Here is a 17103-nt window from a genome sequence, read left to right as displayed (position 1 = left end):
AATATTGCTCTAGGAGCTGATGCGTCGTCAGTATTGTGGAAAAATTATAATGTTAAGGTAAAATTTGAATGGAGAAAGCTGATCAGAGAGCAGTGCTGCCTTTCTTTCGACACACTTACCGAAATGTTTTTGCTGCATGGTGTTTTGGGAAATGTACGTTACATCTTCGGCCATTGTAGGAAAGATGCATCATTAAAACACTTGTAAGCCGAAGTTCCATTGCTATCGGGAAATCAGGCCCTGAAGGTAAAATGATCTGTCATAAGTGTAATAGAGGTGGTTCAGTGAACCATGATCATGTGATGAATAACCTTGCCCCTGTAGACTTGCTAATGCCCTAGAATCAGATCAGTGTGCAAACACAGTCTTTTGGCATACAGGAGAACGCAGTGTTTGAGCCCAGATGGTCACATTGGTGTATATGTGACTCATAGGAGGAGAAAGAGCTCAAATGGGTGTAAAGTGTAAGAGGCAAGCTAACAGGAGTTTGAGGTCAGGTCACATAAGGATAAACACAGACATTTCAATTTGTGGATGTGAAATTTGCCCATAACATGCTGGCTGGAGTACATTGGTGACACCACCTTCCCCGAGTTCCAGTTTTGTTGCTCTGTTGGCTAAAACATCCCCCCTTTAGCCCTCAGTACAGCCTCAATTTGTTGGGGCATGGACTCTACAAGGTGTTGAAAGCATTCTACATTCTACAGGGATTCTACAGGAATGTTGGTCCATGTTGACTCCATTGCTTCCCAAAGTTGTGTCTAGTTGGCTGGATGTCCCTTTTGTGGTTGACTACTGTTGATACACACGGGAAACTGAACATGAAAAACCCAGCAGCGTTGCAGTTCTCGACACAAACCTACTACCATACCCGGTTCAAAGGCACTTAAAGGGGAATATCAACCTGGCTTTGCCACGGCATATAGTCATTAGTATTTTAACATTACGTTTTTATCATAAACATCACAATTATCCAAGCTAGAACTAGCACATTTTAATTTTAATGGTAGAATTGGGAAGTTTCGACTCCCTGTGTTTTGACTCCCCATCCCATTCTTGTGTATTGGTGTCTCTGAGGGGTCTTTGGCCTGGTTTGCTAACTACCTATCTCAAAGAGTGCAGTGTATAAAGTCAGAACATCTGCTGTCTCAGCCACTGCCTGTCACCATGGGAGTATCCCAAGGCTCAATCCTAGGCCCCACGCTCTTCTCAATTTACATCAACAACATAGCTCAGGCAGTAGGAAACTCTCTCGTTAATTTATATGCAGATGATACAGTTTATACTCAGCTGGCCCCTCCCTGGATTTTGTGTTAAACGCTCTACAACAAAGCTTTCTCTACCCTTAACCTTGGTTCGGAACACCTCCAAAACAAAGGTCATGCGGTTTGCCCCTCTTCCCACAGGTGTGATTACTACCTCTGAGGGTTTAGAGCTTGAGGTAGTCACCTCATACAAGTACTTGGGAGTATGGCTAGATGGTACACTGTCCTTCTCTCAGCACATTTCAAAGCTGCAGGCTAAAGTTAAATCTAGACTCTTTCACCCCAGCTGCCAAAGTAACCCTAATTCAGATGGCCATCCTACCTATGCTAGATTATGGAGACGTAATTTATAGATCGCCAGGGAAGGGTGCTCTTGAGTGGCTAGATGTTCTTTACCATTCGGCCATCAGATTTTCCACCAGTACTCCTTATAAAACGCATCACTGCACTCTATACTTTGGAAACTGGTCATCTCTGTATACACATCGCAAGAACCACTGGTTGATGCTTATTTATAAAACCCTCTTAGGCCTCACTCCCCCTATCTAAGATATCTACTGCAGCCCTCATCCTCCACATACAACACCCGTTCTGCCAGTCACATTCTGTTAAAGGTCCCCAAAGCACAGACATCCCTGGGTTGAGCGTCTTTCTAGTTCGCTGCAGCTAGTGACTGGAACGAGCTGCAACAAGCACTCAAACTGGACAATGTTATCTCAATCTCTTCATTCAAAGACTCAATCGTGGACACTCTTACTGACAGTTGTGGCTGCTTTGCATGATGTATTGTTGTCTCTACCTTCTTGCCCTTTGTGCTGTTGTCTGTGCCCAATAATGTTTGTACTATATTCTGTGCTGCTACCATGTTGTGCTGCTGCCATGTTGTGTTGTCATGAGTTGCTAGCTTGCTATGTTGTTGTCTTTAGGTCTCTCTTTATGTAGTGTTGTGTTGTCTCTCTTGTCGTGATGTGTGTTTTGTCCTATATTTAAAAATAAAATAACATTAATTAACATTAATCCCCCCAAAAGGCCTTTTGCCTTTTGTAGGCTGTCATTGTAAATAAAATGTATTTTTAACTGACTTGCCTAGTTAAATAAAAGGTACAAAAAGCAATGAAATATATGATAAGGTGATGACTTTGGCACTTGAAAAACAATAAAAATATTAGTACAAAAATAATAGAAAAGGAACTTAATGTGTTATTCGACCCAACACGCACACACACACACACACACACACACACACACACACACACACACACACACACACACACACACACACACACACACACACACACACACACACACACACACACACACACACACACACACACACACTATAGCCCTCAGTGTGCTAGCTCGTGTATAATGTTCAGACTGCCCTGTCCTGATAGTTCTGCCACTCTCTCCAGACCCTGATTCAATGAGGCAACCCGAGGCCTTGAGAGCAAATCTGTCTCATTTGTCTGACATCACTGATATGGTATCGGACCAGTTGACTTGCTGGAGATATTACCTTCCATCTTTTTATTTTTTCCCACACACACAAAGTAGGTTTTGGTGCGTTAACCTTTGTGCTTCAATGTATTTCTCTGGAATGGATTACAGGATTGTCTGTCCTCTATAAACATTTTGAAGCAAAGCTTCACAGTGTTGTAATGTACTCCTGATACTGTAGTTTTTCTTTAAAACGTTTCAATTAAAAGCATACATTTTATACAAAAGTGAAGTAGCTCTGAATACCCAAATCCCCTTGTTTTCTCCCTGAGTCCTCCCCATCCAGGTGCTTTTAAAGCAGGAAGCAGTCATTTCAAAGGAACCACCTGCTTTTCTCCCACAAGGCTACTGACGGAGAGAGCAACAAGAGAAAACAACAACAACAGAACCCTATAATAAAACTAGCCCTGATTGCACTCGCTCTTGGGTGCCCGCCATCTGTGAATCACTCCAGGCAGATTGAGATCTGAAAGGAAGCGTTAGCCGTTGACTATTATGGCTCTTATCTTTAGGAAACATTTTCAAAATGCTTTTGTCAATTTGAACATTGAACATACAGGGTAGATATTTTCAATATGCCTTCAGAAATACTACTACTACTACTAATTATTATTATTATTACTACTACAGTACATGGTATTTATATCGCGCTTTCTAGGACCCAAAGTCGCTTTACAGTTTTCTGAAAAGTGAAAAATACTGGTGACTCATGAAGTAAGCGAACTGAGACTTGAAGTGTGTAATGAAGTGAAGTGTACAGCATATGTACAGCATATATAAAATGTTGCCCTTTGAAAGCATTAAAATATAAAAAATATATACCAGTTACAAACCAATCATGATGCAGTGTTGACCTGCAATTGGTTGTCTGAGACCACTGTCTTGTCAGCTACAGCAATGATGATGAGCCACAAACACAACTCATGCTGCCATCACGATAACAATAGCAATCCCAAAGCCTGATCACACACACACACACACACACACACACACACACACACACACACACACACACACACACACACACACACACACACACACACACACACACACACACACACACACACACACACACATGGGATTTAATAACTGTTCATCATGAGCTTCATCATAAGTACACAAGCCTAAGATTACCATGCGCACTGCCAAGCATCGGTTGGAGTTGAGTAAAGCTCGTCGCCATTGGTATATGGATCAGTGGAAACAAATTCTCTGGAGTGATGAATCACGCTTCACCATCTGGCAGTCTAACGGACGAATCTGGGTTTGGCGGATGCCAGGAGAACGCTACCTCCCAGAATGCATAGTGCCAACTGTAAAGTTTGGTGGAAGAGGAATAATGGTCTGGGGCTGTTTTTCTTGCTTCAGGCTAGGCCCCTTAGTTCCACTGAAGGGAAATCTTAATGCTATAGCATACAATGACATTGTAGACGATTCCGTGCTTCCAACTTTGTGGCAACAGTTTGGAGAAGGCCCTTTTCTACTTCAGCGTGACAATGCCCCTGTGCACAAAGCGAGGTCCATACAAAAATGGTTTGTCGAGATCAGTGTGGAAAAACTTCACTGGCCTGCAGAGAGCCCTGACCTCAACCCCATCGAACACCTTTGGGATTAATTGGAACCCCAACTACGAGCCTGGCCGAATCGCCCAACATCAGTTCCCGACCTCACTAATGCTTGTGGCTGAATGGAAGCAAGTCCCTGCAGCAATGTTCCAACATCTAGTGGAAAGCCTTCCCATGAGAGTGGAGGCTGTTATAGCAGCAAAGGTGGGACCAACTCCATATTAATGCCCATGATTTTGGAATGTGTTCGACGAGCAGGTGTCCACATACTTTTGGTCATGTAGTGTACTTTTACCTCTGCGAATCTGTGTACATGACAAATAAACTTTGATTTGATGTGCATTGATTGGTAGGCAGCTAAAGTAAATGTGCAAACTGCAGGGCACGTCACTTCTCTCAAGTCTTACTAGTTCTATCCTCCCATCAGTCAGAATCTGGATCCCATCCAGCCATCACAGAATCTAACTGGTGAGATGTCTTAGCAGACAAGCTGCAGGTTTCTATGGCGACAGCACGAGTCACATTGTCGCCTGAGCAGAGTCCACAGCAGCTATCTCTGAGAGATAGAGTACGTCAACAAGCCCATTCATAACACAGATAACTGGTATCACGCATAATCATTGGTTCGCATTTCCCTTCATCAGCATAGGAAACAGTTAGGTGGAGGGATACAGACAGTTTAATTTCATAATTCCAGAACAATAAATATGTTGGACCCTGGAAACTGTGCATATTGTTCTTTCCCAAAAAGTTGAAATTTCATCCTTATGTGCACGTTTGAGGCTGGAGTCCTCTTTTCTAACATTTCTCTTGTATGACATTTAGACAAAATTGATTTAGTACCCCTATGAGCAATAATACTTTTGACAGCTAACAGCAGCCTTGTTTATGCCCAAAGGACAAGATCACATCCATGCTGAAACAATGTGAATCTTTACTGTTGCGTTCCTCAAGGGCTGGCATCATTAGATGAGGAGCATTCAGTACGTTCTCACTCAAGTATCACTCTACATCTCTGCTGTCACAGTGGGGACAATATCATATCAAACCTGGCAACCCTCCACTACCGTGTAAAGGGGCTTGGATAGAGCAGAAGCAGGATTTACACAGTCTTCACATGAACTCCTCGTCTACAGCCACAATCAGAACAGAGGGAAGACACACCATTTATCATCCCCATGATTATAGTGAAAAACAACTTGCACAATCATGTCAGTCTTACCAAGAATACATTTTAAATCGCAGACGCTCTTATCCAGAGCGACTTACCTATTACTCAGGCATACGCCTGCATGGACTGTTCCAGATTTTATATGACAGAAAATGGTTGTAGGTGGCTAACATCTGTTGACAGTTCCTACGGTGCATGTTTAGAGTGAATGACTCACATCATACTGAGAAGTGATAGTCTTGAGACAAGACTTATGAATTCATTCACATTAAAATGAATAGGGTAAAAAGGTAGTTTAACTAATTACTATTTTGTAGTATATTTTATGAATCTGCCAACACTAGTAATAACCATTGTTTATTCACAAAGCTTGATAACACATTCCCCTGAGTAAAACAGGTTAAATATGCAAAACCATGTAGCTATGGGAACCCGGGTGATTACCTCATTATCAATGACAACAGAGGATTTCCTTTCCTGTGATCCGTCATGTGTCTCACCCAGGTAATAACACACTTTTTGGCTCAAGGGCTACATCGGTTTTTCGAGCGCCACTCAGATTTGTTTTTGACCATTTTTCCAAATCTATTGCGAGGCCAGAAAAAGGGCAGTTATTTGAAAATATATACAGTACCAGTCAAAAGTCTGAATACTTATGTGAATAAGGTATTTAAGGTTTTTTTTTATTATACATTTGCAAACATTTCTAACAACCTGTTTTCACGTTGTCATTATGGGGTATTGTGTGTCGAATTATGTTTTTATTTTATTTAACCCATTTTAGAATAAAGCTGTAACAAAATGTGGAAAAGGTGAATGGGTCTGAATACTTTCCGAGTGCACTGCTAATACACTACTGGTCAAAAGTATTTGAACTCCTACTCATTCAAGGGTTTTTCTTTATTTATACAATTTTCTACATTGTAGAATAATAGTGTAGACATCAAAACTATGAAATAACACATATGGAATCATGTAGTAACCAAAGAAGTGTTAAACAAATCAAAATATTTTTTATATTTGAGATTCTTCAAAGTAGCCACCCAATGCCTTGATGACAGCTTTGCATAATCTTGGCATGCTCTCAACCAGCTTCATGAGGTAGCGGAAGTTAATTAGTGGAATTTCTTTCCTTCTTAATGCGTTCGAGCCAATCAGTTGTGTTGTGACAAGCTAGGGTGGTATACAAGATAGCCCTATTTGGTAAAAGACCAAGTTCATATTATGGCAAGAACAGCTCAAATAAGCAAAGAGAAACAACAATCCATCATTACTTTAAGACATGAAGGTCAGTCAATGCGGAACATTTCAATAACTTTGAAAGTTTCTTTAAGTGCAGTCGCAAAAACCATCAAGCGTTATGATGAAACTGGCTCTCATGACGACCGCCACAGGAAAGGAAGACCCAGAGTTACCTCTGCTGCAGAGGATAAGTTCATTAGGGTTACCAGCCTCAGAAATTGCAGCCCAAATAAATGCTTCATGGAGTTCAAGTAACAGACACATGTCAACATCAACTGTTCAGAGGAGGCTGCATGAATCAGGCCTTCATGGTCGAATTGCTGCAAAGAAACGTCTAATAAAGGACACCAATAATAAGAAGAGACTTGCTTGGGCCAAGAAACACAAGCAATGGGCATTAGACCGATGGAAATCTATCCTTTGGTCTGATGAGTCCAAATTTGAGATTTTTGGTTCCAACAGCCGTGTATTTGTGAGACCAAGTAGGTGTACGGATGATTGCCGCATGTGTGGTTCCCACCGTGAAGCATGGAGGAGGAGGTGTGATGGTGTGTGGGTGCTTTGCTGGTGACTGTCAGTGATTTATTTAGAATTCAAGGCACACATAACCAGCATGGCTACCACAGCATTCTGCAGCGATACGCCATCCCATCTGGTTTGAGCTTAGTGGGAATATCATTTGTTTTTCAACAGGACAATTACCCAAAAGACACCTCCAGGCTGTGTAAGGGCTATTTGATCAAGAAGGAGAGTGATGGAGTGCTGCATCAGATGACCCGGCCTCCACAATCACCCGACCTCAACCCAATTGAGATGGTTTGGAATGAGTTGGACCGCAGAGTGAAGGAAAAGCAGACAACAAGTGCTCAGCACATGTGGGAACTCCTTCAAGACTGATGGGAAAGCATTCCTCATGAAGCTGGCTGAGAGAATGCCAAGAGTGTGCAAAGCTGTCATCAAGGCAAAGGGTGGGTACTTTGAAGAATCTCAAATAACACTGTTTTGGTTACTACATGATTCCATATGTGTTATTTCATAGTTTTTATGTCTTCACTATTATTCTTCAATGTAAAAAATAGTACAAATAAATAAAAACCATTGAATGAGTAGCTGTGTCCAAACTTTTGACTGGTGCTGTATATATTAATATCAATATCATACAGTTGATACCTAAGCCTAAGTTCATTAGGGTTACCAGCCTCAGAAATTGCAGCCCAAATAAATGCTTCATGGAGTTCAAGTAACAGACACATCTCAACATCAACTGTTCAGAGGAGGCTGCATGAATCAGGCCTTCATGGTCGAATTGCTGCAAAGAAACCTCTAATAATGGGCACCAATAATAAGAAGAGACTTGCTTGGGCCAAGAAACACAAGCAATGGGCATTAGACCGATGGAAATCTATCCTTTGGTCTGATGAGTACAAATTTGAGATTTTGGGTTCCAACAGCCGTGTATTTGTGAGACCAAGTAGGTGTACGGATGATTGCCGCATGTGTGGTTCCCACCGTGAAGCATGGAGGAGGAGGTGTGATGGTGTGTGGGTGCTTTGCTGATGACTGTCAGTGATTTATTTAGAATTCAAGGCACACATAACCAGCATGGCTACCACATCATTCTGCAGCGATACGCTGTAAATGTGCTAGTCCAATGTCACATTGATTATGCCTGCACATCATGGTTCACTAGCAGCCCCAAACATCTAAAGAATAAGCTACCAGCCAAACAAGCTTGTAAGAATTGTACTAAAACTCTCCCCTGATACTCATCTAGAGGTTGAGCATGTTTTCCTTTCTATCTATGTAATTATATATGTATTTATGTAAAAAATAAGGACCACAATGGAAATAAGTCCCCGGTTTTATTGTGCAATCCCGGTCACTTTAAAAAATCTTTCTGTATATATGTATTTTTTTAACTGACAAATAAAGTCAATCAATCCAAACTGTGCAGCAGCCAATAGATGAATGGGAAAAGACATCCGCTACAAAACACCAAAATGTTGAATTACATTTGGAGAAGCCTTCGATACTGGGTAGGAATGGATGTATTTTCTGATTGTCAAGATTAACATAGTCTACCTTGATTTGGACCAGCCCCTCTCCCCCAGTCAATTTCCATATGTCCCTAAGTAAGCAGCCATGCTAAAAAAGGTGACTGATAGAGAAAAGAAAATGAAAGATGAGCCGTTGTCCTCTGTGCCCTACTCTTTCATGAGTGTGTAGCTCTCTCCTTATGTAAACACAGGTGTTTTGTGACGTGTGTATGTGTGTAGCAGAGGGGAAGAGAGAGACACAGGGAAAGAGAGAGTGATAGAGAGAGCACCAAGATACACCCAGTATAGGCTATTCTTAAGCATGCTTCTGTCATGAAGCATATTGTTCTGGCCTACACTCTTATAAAAAAGGGTTCTTCGCCTGTAGGAAACGCTTTTTGGTTCCAGGTATAACCCTTTTAGGTTCTATATAGCACTTTTTTGTGTGTAGACCCAGGTACACAAAGTGGAACGTAACCAGTTAGTAAGGGAGAGCTTTTCAGCATTCACTGCCAAGCCACCAAACCAACAGTACCCAAGCTAAGAAATTAGAGAAATAATGAATGAATACAAACAGAGTGAATACATCTGAATCACTATCATTACTGGCGTATATGTCCGGGTGAACATTCACTACTGCATCGTATTTGTGATGGGGCAGGTAGCCTAGCGGTTGGGCCAGTAACTGAAAGGTTGGTGGTTCGAATCCTGAGATGACTAAGTGAAAAATCTGTTGATGTGCCTTGAGTAAAGCACTTAACCCTAATTGCTCCTCTAAGTTGCTCTGGATAAGAGTGTCTGATAAATTACTAAAATGTACATTTGTTGGTGGTATCCTTCATTTGACATAGTTTCTTACAATGCATGTAGCCTAGCAGCTGAATGTTCATTAAGCTAAACGCTCAACAGATGGCCACTGCCTTTGTCCTTTATGCCTACTATTTGCATTGAAATGGCAAAAAAGGAAGCTTTTATTAAGTCACTTTTAGTGACTCAAGTTCCATTTCCTTTCAGCAACCTCTTGTGCAGGGTGCTCTACCTCTTACCATAAAGACTCTCTTCAGAGGATATCACCCTGGCGTAAGATATCTTTTCATCTGTGCTTTAAAAAAATAAAATAATAATCTAAATCCGTTTACTTCCATTTTCACTCCAATAGTTGCTACTGGGCAATCATATCACTGACTCAGACTATTCTGTGTGCCTCAGAGGTGTGCTGGAGAGTCTAGCAATCATATTGTATAATTGGAGAAACACAGACTGCTCTGGTCATGTGATCCGTCTTCACTCCACTGCAGTTTATTTAAAAATCAGCTACAATGTAAGCGCTGAGCACTAGGGAGCTAAACCTGGGGGGGATCCTGAGGAAAGTGAATCTCAGTAGGCTCTCTTAACACAGGCAGGTTTAAATACAGGGTTGGTCTGTACTCTGCTGATAAGGCTGGTGACAGGCATTTATGAAGATCAGGAGTAAGTGACAGGAGATTAAATCTCTCTTTCATTCACACCCAGACATGGACAATTTGATGTCTTTGTGTGCTTGACACAAGGTCTTGTGCTTTTATGAGACCAATAAAGATAAAGTCTGAGTCTTCCGACAAAACCGAACAATCACTTCACAAATATTCCCTGAAGACAGGAGAGGAAAATAACTTTATTTCTCTGATCCATTATTGGTCTACTACACCAAGTATGAGACGTTTAACAATCTGACCCAAAGACATCCTGGAAAGATTGAAATTGTTTGATGAAGAAGATGCTGAAGATGACAATAGAAATAGAGTGGGGGAAACCTCAGCCTCCACTTCAGAGTTGAGTGCAAGGAGTATTAATGTCTCTGAGGGGGTTTTGGCTTGGTTTGCTAACTACCTTTCTCAAAGAGTGTCGTGTATAAAGTCAGAACATCTGCTGTCTCAGCCATCCCAAGGCTCGATCCTAAGCCCCATGCTCTTCTCAATTTACATCAACAATTTAGCTCAGGCAGTAGGAAGCTCTCTCATCCATTTATATGCAGATGATACGGTCTTATACTCAGCTGGCCCCTCCCCGGATTTTGTGTTAAACGCTCTACAACAAATCTTTCTTAGTGTCCAACAAGCTTTCTCTACCCTTAACCTTGTTCTGAACATCTCCAAAACAAAGGTCATGTGGTTTGGTAAGAATAATGCCCCTCTCCCCACAGGTGTGATTACTACCTCTGAGGGTTTAGAGCTTGAGTTAGTCACCTCATAGAAGTACTTGGGAGTATGGCTAGACGGTACACTGACCTTCTCTCAGCACATATCAAAGCTGTTCAATCTAGACTTGGTTTCCTCTATCGTAATCGCTCCTCTTTCACCCCAGCTGCCAAACTAACCCTGATTCAGATGAACATTCTACCCATGCTAGATTATGGAGAGGTAATTTATAGATCGGCAGATAAAATGTGCTTTACCATTCAGCCATCAGATTTGCCACCAATACTCCGCGCCTGTCCCCGCAAGAGGCCTTTTGCCTTTTGGTAGGCCCTCATTGTACATAAGAATTTGTTCTTAACTGACTTGTCTAGTTAAATAAAGGTTGAACAAAACAAAAAAAGTTATTCACAAGATTTCACAACTGTGCGATGAGGTTAGGGTGGACTCTTTAATCCAAACGGGTTGATACATGTTTACTTAAAACTGTTAAAACTTGACATCGCATGTATGAACCCTTATTATTAAAGTGATAATCATTTATTTTACCGTTTTAGCCAATCTTCTTAACCGTTTTAAAAATTCTCGAGTCGTTTTGGCTAGACATGTTTGGAGAATGTAGCAATACTTGTTGACACGGATTGTATCCGTTAGCGGTGCATTCAAATGCACCGGGAAAGAGCTCTGTGTTAAAAAACGTTTTGGGAAGTCGGAAATTATCTAAAACTGCACAATACCTTTAAAATGACAAGCATTTCTATGCAACACTTCTTCAATTCTTCAACATCTATAGCTTATTTAGTCAGTATCATAATGAGATGCTAGTAAGACATTAGAGGGCGAATGCAGTCTTGCATGACTGCATTCTACAGGCTAGCTGGATTTCCATGACAGGACCCTCCCTATACATATATTATTTATAGTTCAACTATATACCCTAACCCATAATTAAAGACTTAATTAGTTATAAGAATATGGTCAACTTCAAAATATATATTACACCTTGCCCTAATGTTCATCTTATTTGCAAAAATTGACAGCAAATACAAGAGTGGATGTAGTAGCCTACTATTTTCATAATATGTGCACACAAAAAGAAAATGGCAATAGTTACTGTAAAAGTAAATGAATGAACAAAAAACAAGCATAGCGTATCTACACAGGGAGGGAGTATTTTAGCCATACGCATAACCAAAGTGTTTGTTTCTCCTATTTGATAATTGTTGCAGACTGGCAAAAACACCCACCTCCTTCTTGACAGTGCGCAGCAGCTTCTGTCGCGTCTCTGCTTGTAAAACATAACAGAAAGGGTTTCATGTAATTTCTTTTATAACACATTTCCTTTCACATTTACATCTTCAGCACATGATGAATATTGAATTTGGTTGTTCTATACGGTCCTGTGTTCTCTCACCTGCCATTGTGGTTGCTGTTGTTGTTGTTGTTTATGTTGTTGTTTATGTTGCTATGGAATCGGGTCCACTTTACGTAGCTCCTTCACACTGCTCCTGTCAGTTCAATGTGGCTGTGTGGAGCAAAAGAGCTAGACTGCGCTCGATACTTTACTCACACCTCTTAAAGCTACAGTAATCTCTTAAATTCGAATAAGTCTATATAGACTTTTTCCAGAAACGCAAGATAAAAATTATACACAAGAATAATAAGAGACTCTTTTACACCTGTTTGCCGTGATGTTTCACATTTAGTTCTGCATTGTCTGTGAGTACAAGTCAAAGACAGTGCCATTTAGGCATAATGTAACCTATTCGTTATTGAATAGCCTGATTTTGTCCAAACAGGTGACGTATTCTTCACGAGGCCTTATAAAGTCAGGAGCATATCATTAACCATTCATTTCTAGAATCATTTCCGTAATAATGAAGCATTCCTATAACTTTTATCATGGCTTCATCATATTCTTCATGCATATTTTCACATGTATGCCAGTTTTTACAGATGATGCACCATCATCCATAACAAAACTGAGAAGACAAAATAGCCAGAGACAGCAGGAAATACTGTATTTTCTGCATAGGCCTAATCATATGCATTGGATATGTTTGGACATTTGTCCTACACGTGTGTCTAGTTGTTTAGACACAGAATTCTAGGCCTACCATTTTCAAATGTCTCGTGTATCCATCCTCACCATATCTTGCAGAGAAGTAGACATCCGGAGCCCTGGCCTAGAGCACATTTTGTTACAAAATACACAAAAGCCTTCCCTCACCAATAAGATGTGTTGCTAAGCAACCCCCTGAAACATATTAGCAGAGCTAATTGAGCAGATCCAGTAGATTTGGTGTCCTGGTCTTACAGCCTCTTTCTCTGGGGTAAATGACACTATCATATACTGAGAAATCAATATTCCTGTTTAAAGACATTGATCTGGACTCACTGGGAATTAAACACTGCAATAAAAATCATCCTATCCATGTTGTTTATTCTAGACTTGAATAAAGCCGTGGTGGTTAGGAGGAGTTAAAAAAGCTGTGTACAATAGTTGGTGTGAATGGAATCTTGTGCGTTGGGGATATCATATCTAAATTCACATATCCCATTTGCCTTCAGGTTGCAGAGCGGGGACACAACATTCTTTCATATAGATTATAATTAATTAAATTACGTCACTTGAGGTGTGTGTATAGGAACAACTTCCTAATATTGAGTTGGACCCCCCTCAGTACAACCTCAATTCATCGGGGCTTGGACTCTACAAGGTGTCGAAAGCATTCCACTGGAATGCTGGCCCATGTTGACTCCAATGCTTTCCACAGTTGTGTCAATTTGGCTGGATGTCTTTTGGGTGGTAGATCATTCTTGATGCACACAGAAAACTGTTAAGCATGAAAAAACAGTTCTTGACACAAATCAGTGCACCTGGCACCTACTACCATAATAATTCAGGCACTTACATATTTTGTCTTGCCCATTCACCCTCTGAATGGCACACATGCACAATCCATGTCTCAAATGTCTCAAGGCTTAAAAATCCATCTTTAACCTGTCTTCTTCCTTCCATCTAAACTGATTGAAGTGGATTTAACAAGTGACATCCATAAGGGATCATAGCTTTCACCTGGATTCACCTGGTCAGTCTAAATCATGGAAAGAGCAGGTATTCTTAGTGTTTTGTGTACTCAGAGTACATTTAAGCAATAAGGCCTGAGGGGGTGTAGTATATGGCCAATATACCACGGCTAAGAGCTGTTTTATGCACGACACCATGCGGAGTGCCTGGACACAGCCCTTAGCCATGCTATATTTCCCATATATTACAAAACCCTGAGGTGCCTTATTGCTATTATAAACTGTTTACCAACTTAATTAGAGTAGTAAAAATAAATGTTTTGTCATACCTTTGGTATACGGTCTGACATACCACAGCTGTCAGCCAATCAGCATTCAGGGCTCGAACCACCCAGTTTATAATAAGGTATTTCAGACCATATACCATGGGTTTGACAAAACATTTATTTGTACTATTTTTACTAATTACATTTGTAACCAGTTTATAATAGCAATAAGGCACATTGGGGGTTTGCTTCGTACCTAAGAACAGCCCTTAGCCGTGGTACATTGGCCACATACCACACCCCCTCGGGTCTTATTGCCTAATTATACTGTGCGGTTTCCACATGCATTTTGTTTTAGACACTCAGTAGCATCTCCTTTTATTATTACTCTGTCTTGTGGTGAAATGTTGTACCGTGATTCTGGTAGGCTTAGATGCAGGGGTTCCCAAACTTTTTCACTCAGGCTGCCCTTTCAGTTTTGGGCAACATCCCCACCTCTCCCTGCGCGCACCACATGTATTTCTATGGGCACAAGCACTGTTCATGACACAAACTGTTCACACCCCTCTTGTTGGCAGATTTTTTGTTGTTGTTGTAAGTTTAAAGCTTATTTCCTGAAATTCTACACATTTTATCATGGGGCAGAGAAAATGTTGCCATTATAGAGCTAATTTTCTTGCACTTCTATACATTTTGCCATGTTTAAAGTGTATTCATGTGATATTCAAGTGACTCAAACACAACAAAATCTATGGGCTAAAAAAATAAGCTAAAAAACATTAGCTGGCATGGGCTTGTTGATTTCTAACAAGTTAATAATATCTCTCTAAGGTATGCAATGACTGACATGACAAGAGGAAAACTGATGATGCACTACCTAATTTTGAAGTTGTTGTCTGTGCATTCTACTATTACAACTTTCAATTTTTTTTTTTTTAGGGGGGGACCCCGCACCTCCCCGGCCGATCCCTCAGTTTGGAAACCACTGTCCTAGAGTACATGGATATTCCATTCCAGTCTTTACAATGAGCCCGTCCTCCTTTGGCTCCTCCCACCAGCCTCCTCTGAACTGCACTTATTCACATACAGGATGTAAAAGCACTGAAATGCTATCTAAGAGTACTAAAAACATTATTCATTCTGCATTTCCTTAAGAACAGTTCCTTTTGTAGGTTACAGCACTGTCTGTGCACTAAGGGTAATATACATACATTACCGTTCAAAAGTTTGGGGTCACTTAGAAATGTCCTTGTTTTTTAAAGAAAAGCAAATTTTTTGCCCATTAAAATAACATAAAATTGATCAGAAATACAGTGTAGACATTGTTAATGTTGTAAATGACTATTGTAGCTGGAAACGGCAGATTTTTTATGGAATATCTACATAGGTGTACAGAGGCCCATTATCAGTAACCATCACTATTGTGTTCCAATGGGACGTTGTGTTAGCTAACCCAAGTTTATCATTTAAAAGGCTAATCGATCATTAGAAAACCCTTTAGCAATTATGTTAGCACAGCTGAAAACTGTGGTCCTGATTAAAGAAGCAATAAAACTGTCCTTCTTTAGACTAGTTGAGTATCTGGAGCATCAGCATGTCACGACCGTGTGTAGAGAAGGACCAAGGCGCAGCGGAGGTTGAGTTCCACATCTTTATTTCTAAGGGAAACTTAAGCAAAACAATAAAGAAAGAATGAAACGTGAAACACAAAACAATATCCCACAAACAACAGGTGAGAAAAACAGCTACTTAAATATCCCCAATTAGAGACAATGATTACCAGCTGCCTCTAATTGGGAATCATACAAATCACCAACAAATAAACTTAGAACACCACATAGAAAAATATCATCTACATCACTCCCAGTCACGCCCCGACCTGCTCCACCATAGAGAAACAATGGCTCCCTATAGTCAGGGCGTGACAGTACCCCTCCCCCCCCTAAAGGTGCGGACTCCGGCCTCAAAACCTGAAACCAAATAGGGAGGGTAGGGGGGTGATTAGTGTCGGTGGCGGCTCTGGTGCAGGACGAAGTACCCGCTCATCCCGCGGATCCACCAGCATCGGGGGAGGCTCTGGTGCGGGACGAAGAACCCGCTCAGCTCGCGGATCCAATATCTTTGGTGGTGGCTCTGGTGCGGGCCGGAGAACACGCTCATCCAGCCTGAACACTGTGCCTGAACTGGATCTCAATGCCGAGGAAGGCTCCTGCCATGGAGCGGGACTGGACACCAGCCCTGGCCTGGACATCGATGCAGAGGAAGACTCCTGCCATGGAGCGGGACTAGACGCCGTGTCTGGACTGGGCATCGGCGCAGAGGAGAGCTCCTGCCATGGACAGGGTGTGACACAACATTTGTGAGTTTGATTACAGGCGCAAAATGGCCAGAAACAAATAACTTTTTTTTTCTGAAACTCGTCAGTCTATTCTTGTTCTGAGAAATGAAGAGAAATTGCCAAGAAACTGAAGTTCTCATATGTCCTGTCTCTCTGTAGCGCTGTCTTAGGCGTCTCACAGTACGACATTGCATTTTATTGCCCTGGCCACATCTGCAGTCCTCGTGCCTCCTTGCAGCATGCCTAAGGCACGTTCCCGCAGATGAACAGGGACCCTGGGCATCTTTCTTTTGGTGTTTTTCAGTCAGTAGAAAGGCTCTTTAGTGTCCTAAGTTTTCATAACGGTGACCTTAATTGCCTACCGTCTGTAAGCTGTTAGTGTCTTAACAACCTTTCCACAGGTGCATGTTCATTAATTGTTTATGGTTCATTGAACAAGCCTGGGAAACAGTGTTTAAACCCTTTACAACGAAAATCTGTGAAGTTATTTGGATATTTACCGATTACCTTTGAAAGACA

General features: G+C 41.2%; 1 protein-coding gene across 1 annotated transcript in view; it reads right to left on the bottom strand.

Moving 5' to 3' along the window:
* Positions 1 to 12454, bottom strand: part of LOC139410695 (small G protein signaling modulator 1a) — a 79546-nt gene extending 67092 nt beyond the window's left edge. The window contains exons 1-2 of the mRNA XM_071156103.1: positions 12365 to 12454; positions 12198 to 12238 (exon numbers count right to left, since the gene is read on the bottom strand). Coding sequence (XP_071012204.1) covers positions 12198 to 12238; positions 12365 to 12371 — 48 coding nt within the window. The 5' untranslated portion in view covers positions 12372 to 12454. The remainder of the gene's footprint in view (positions 1 to 12197; positions 12239 to 12364) is intronic.
* Between the last annotated feature and the right edge of the window lie 4649 nt (positions 12455 to 17103).

This window comes from Oncorhynchus clarkii, chromosome 6 (assembly GCF_045791955.1).
Source record: "Oncorhynchus clarkii lewisi isolate Uvic-CL-2024 chromosome 6, UVic_Ocla_1.0, whole genome shotgun sequence".
Classification (NCBI taxonomy): Eukaryota; Metazoa; Chordata; class Actinopteri; order Salmoniformes; family Salmonidae; genus Oncorhynchus; species Oncorhynchus clarkii.
Note: the sequence above shows the minus strand (reverse complement) of the source record. Positions and strands in the feature narration are given on the sequence as shown.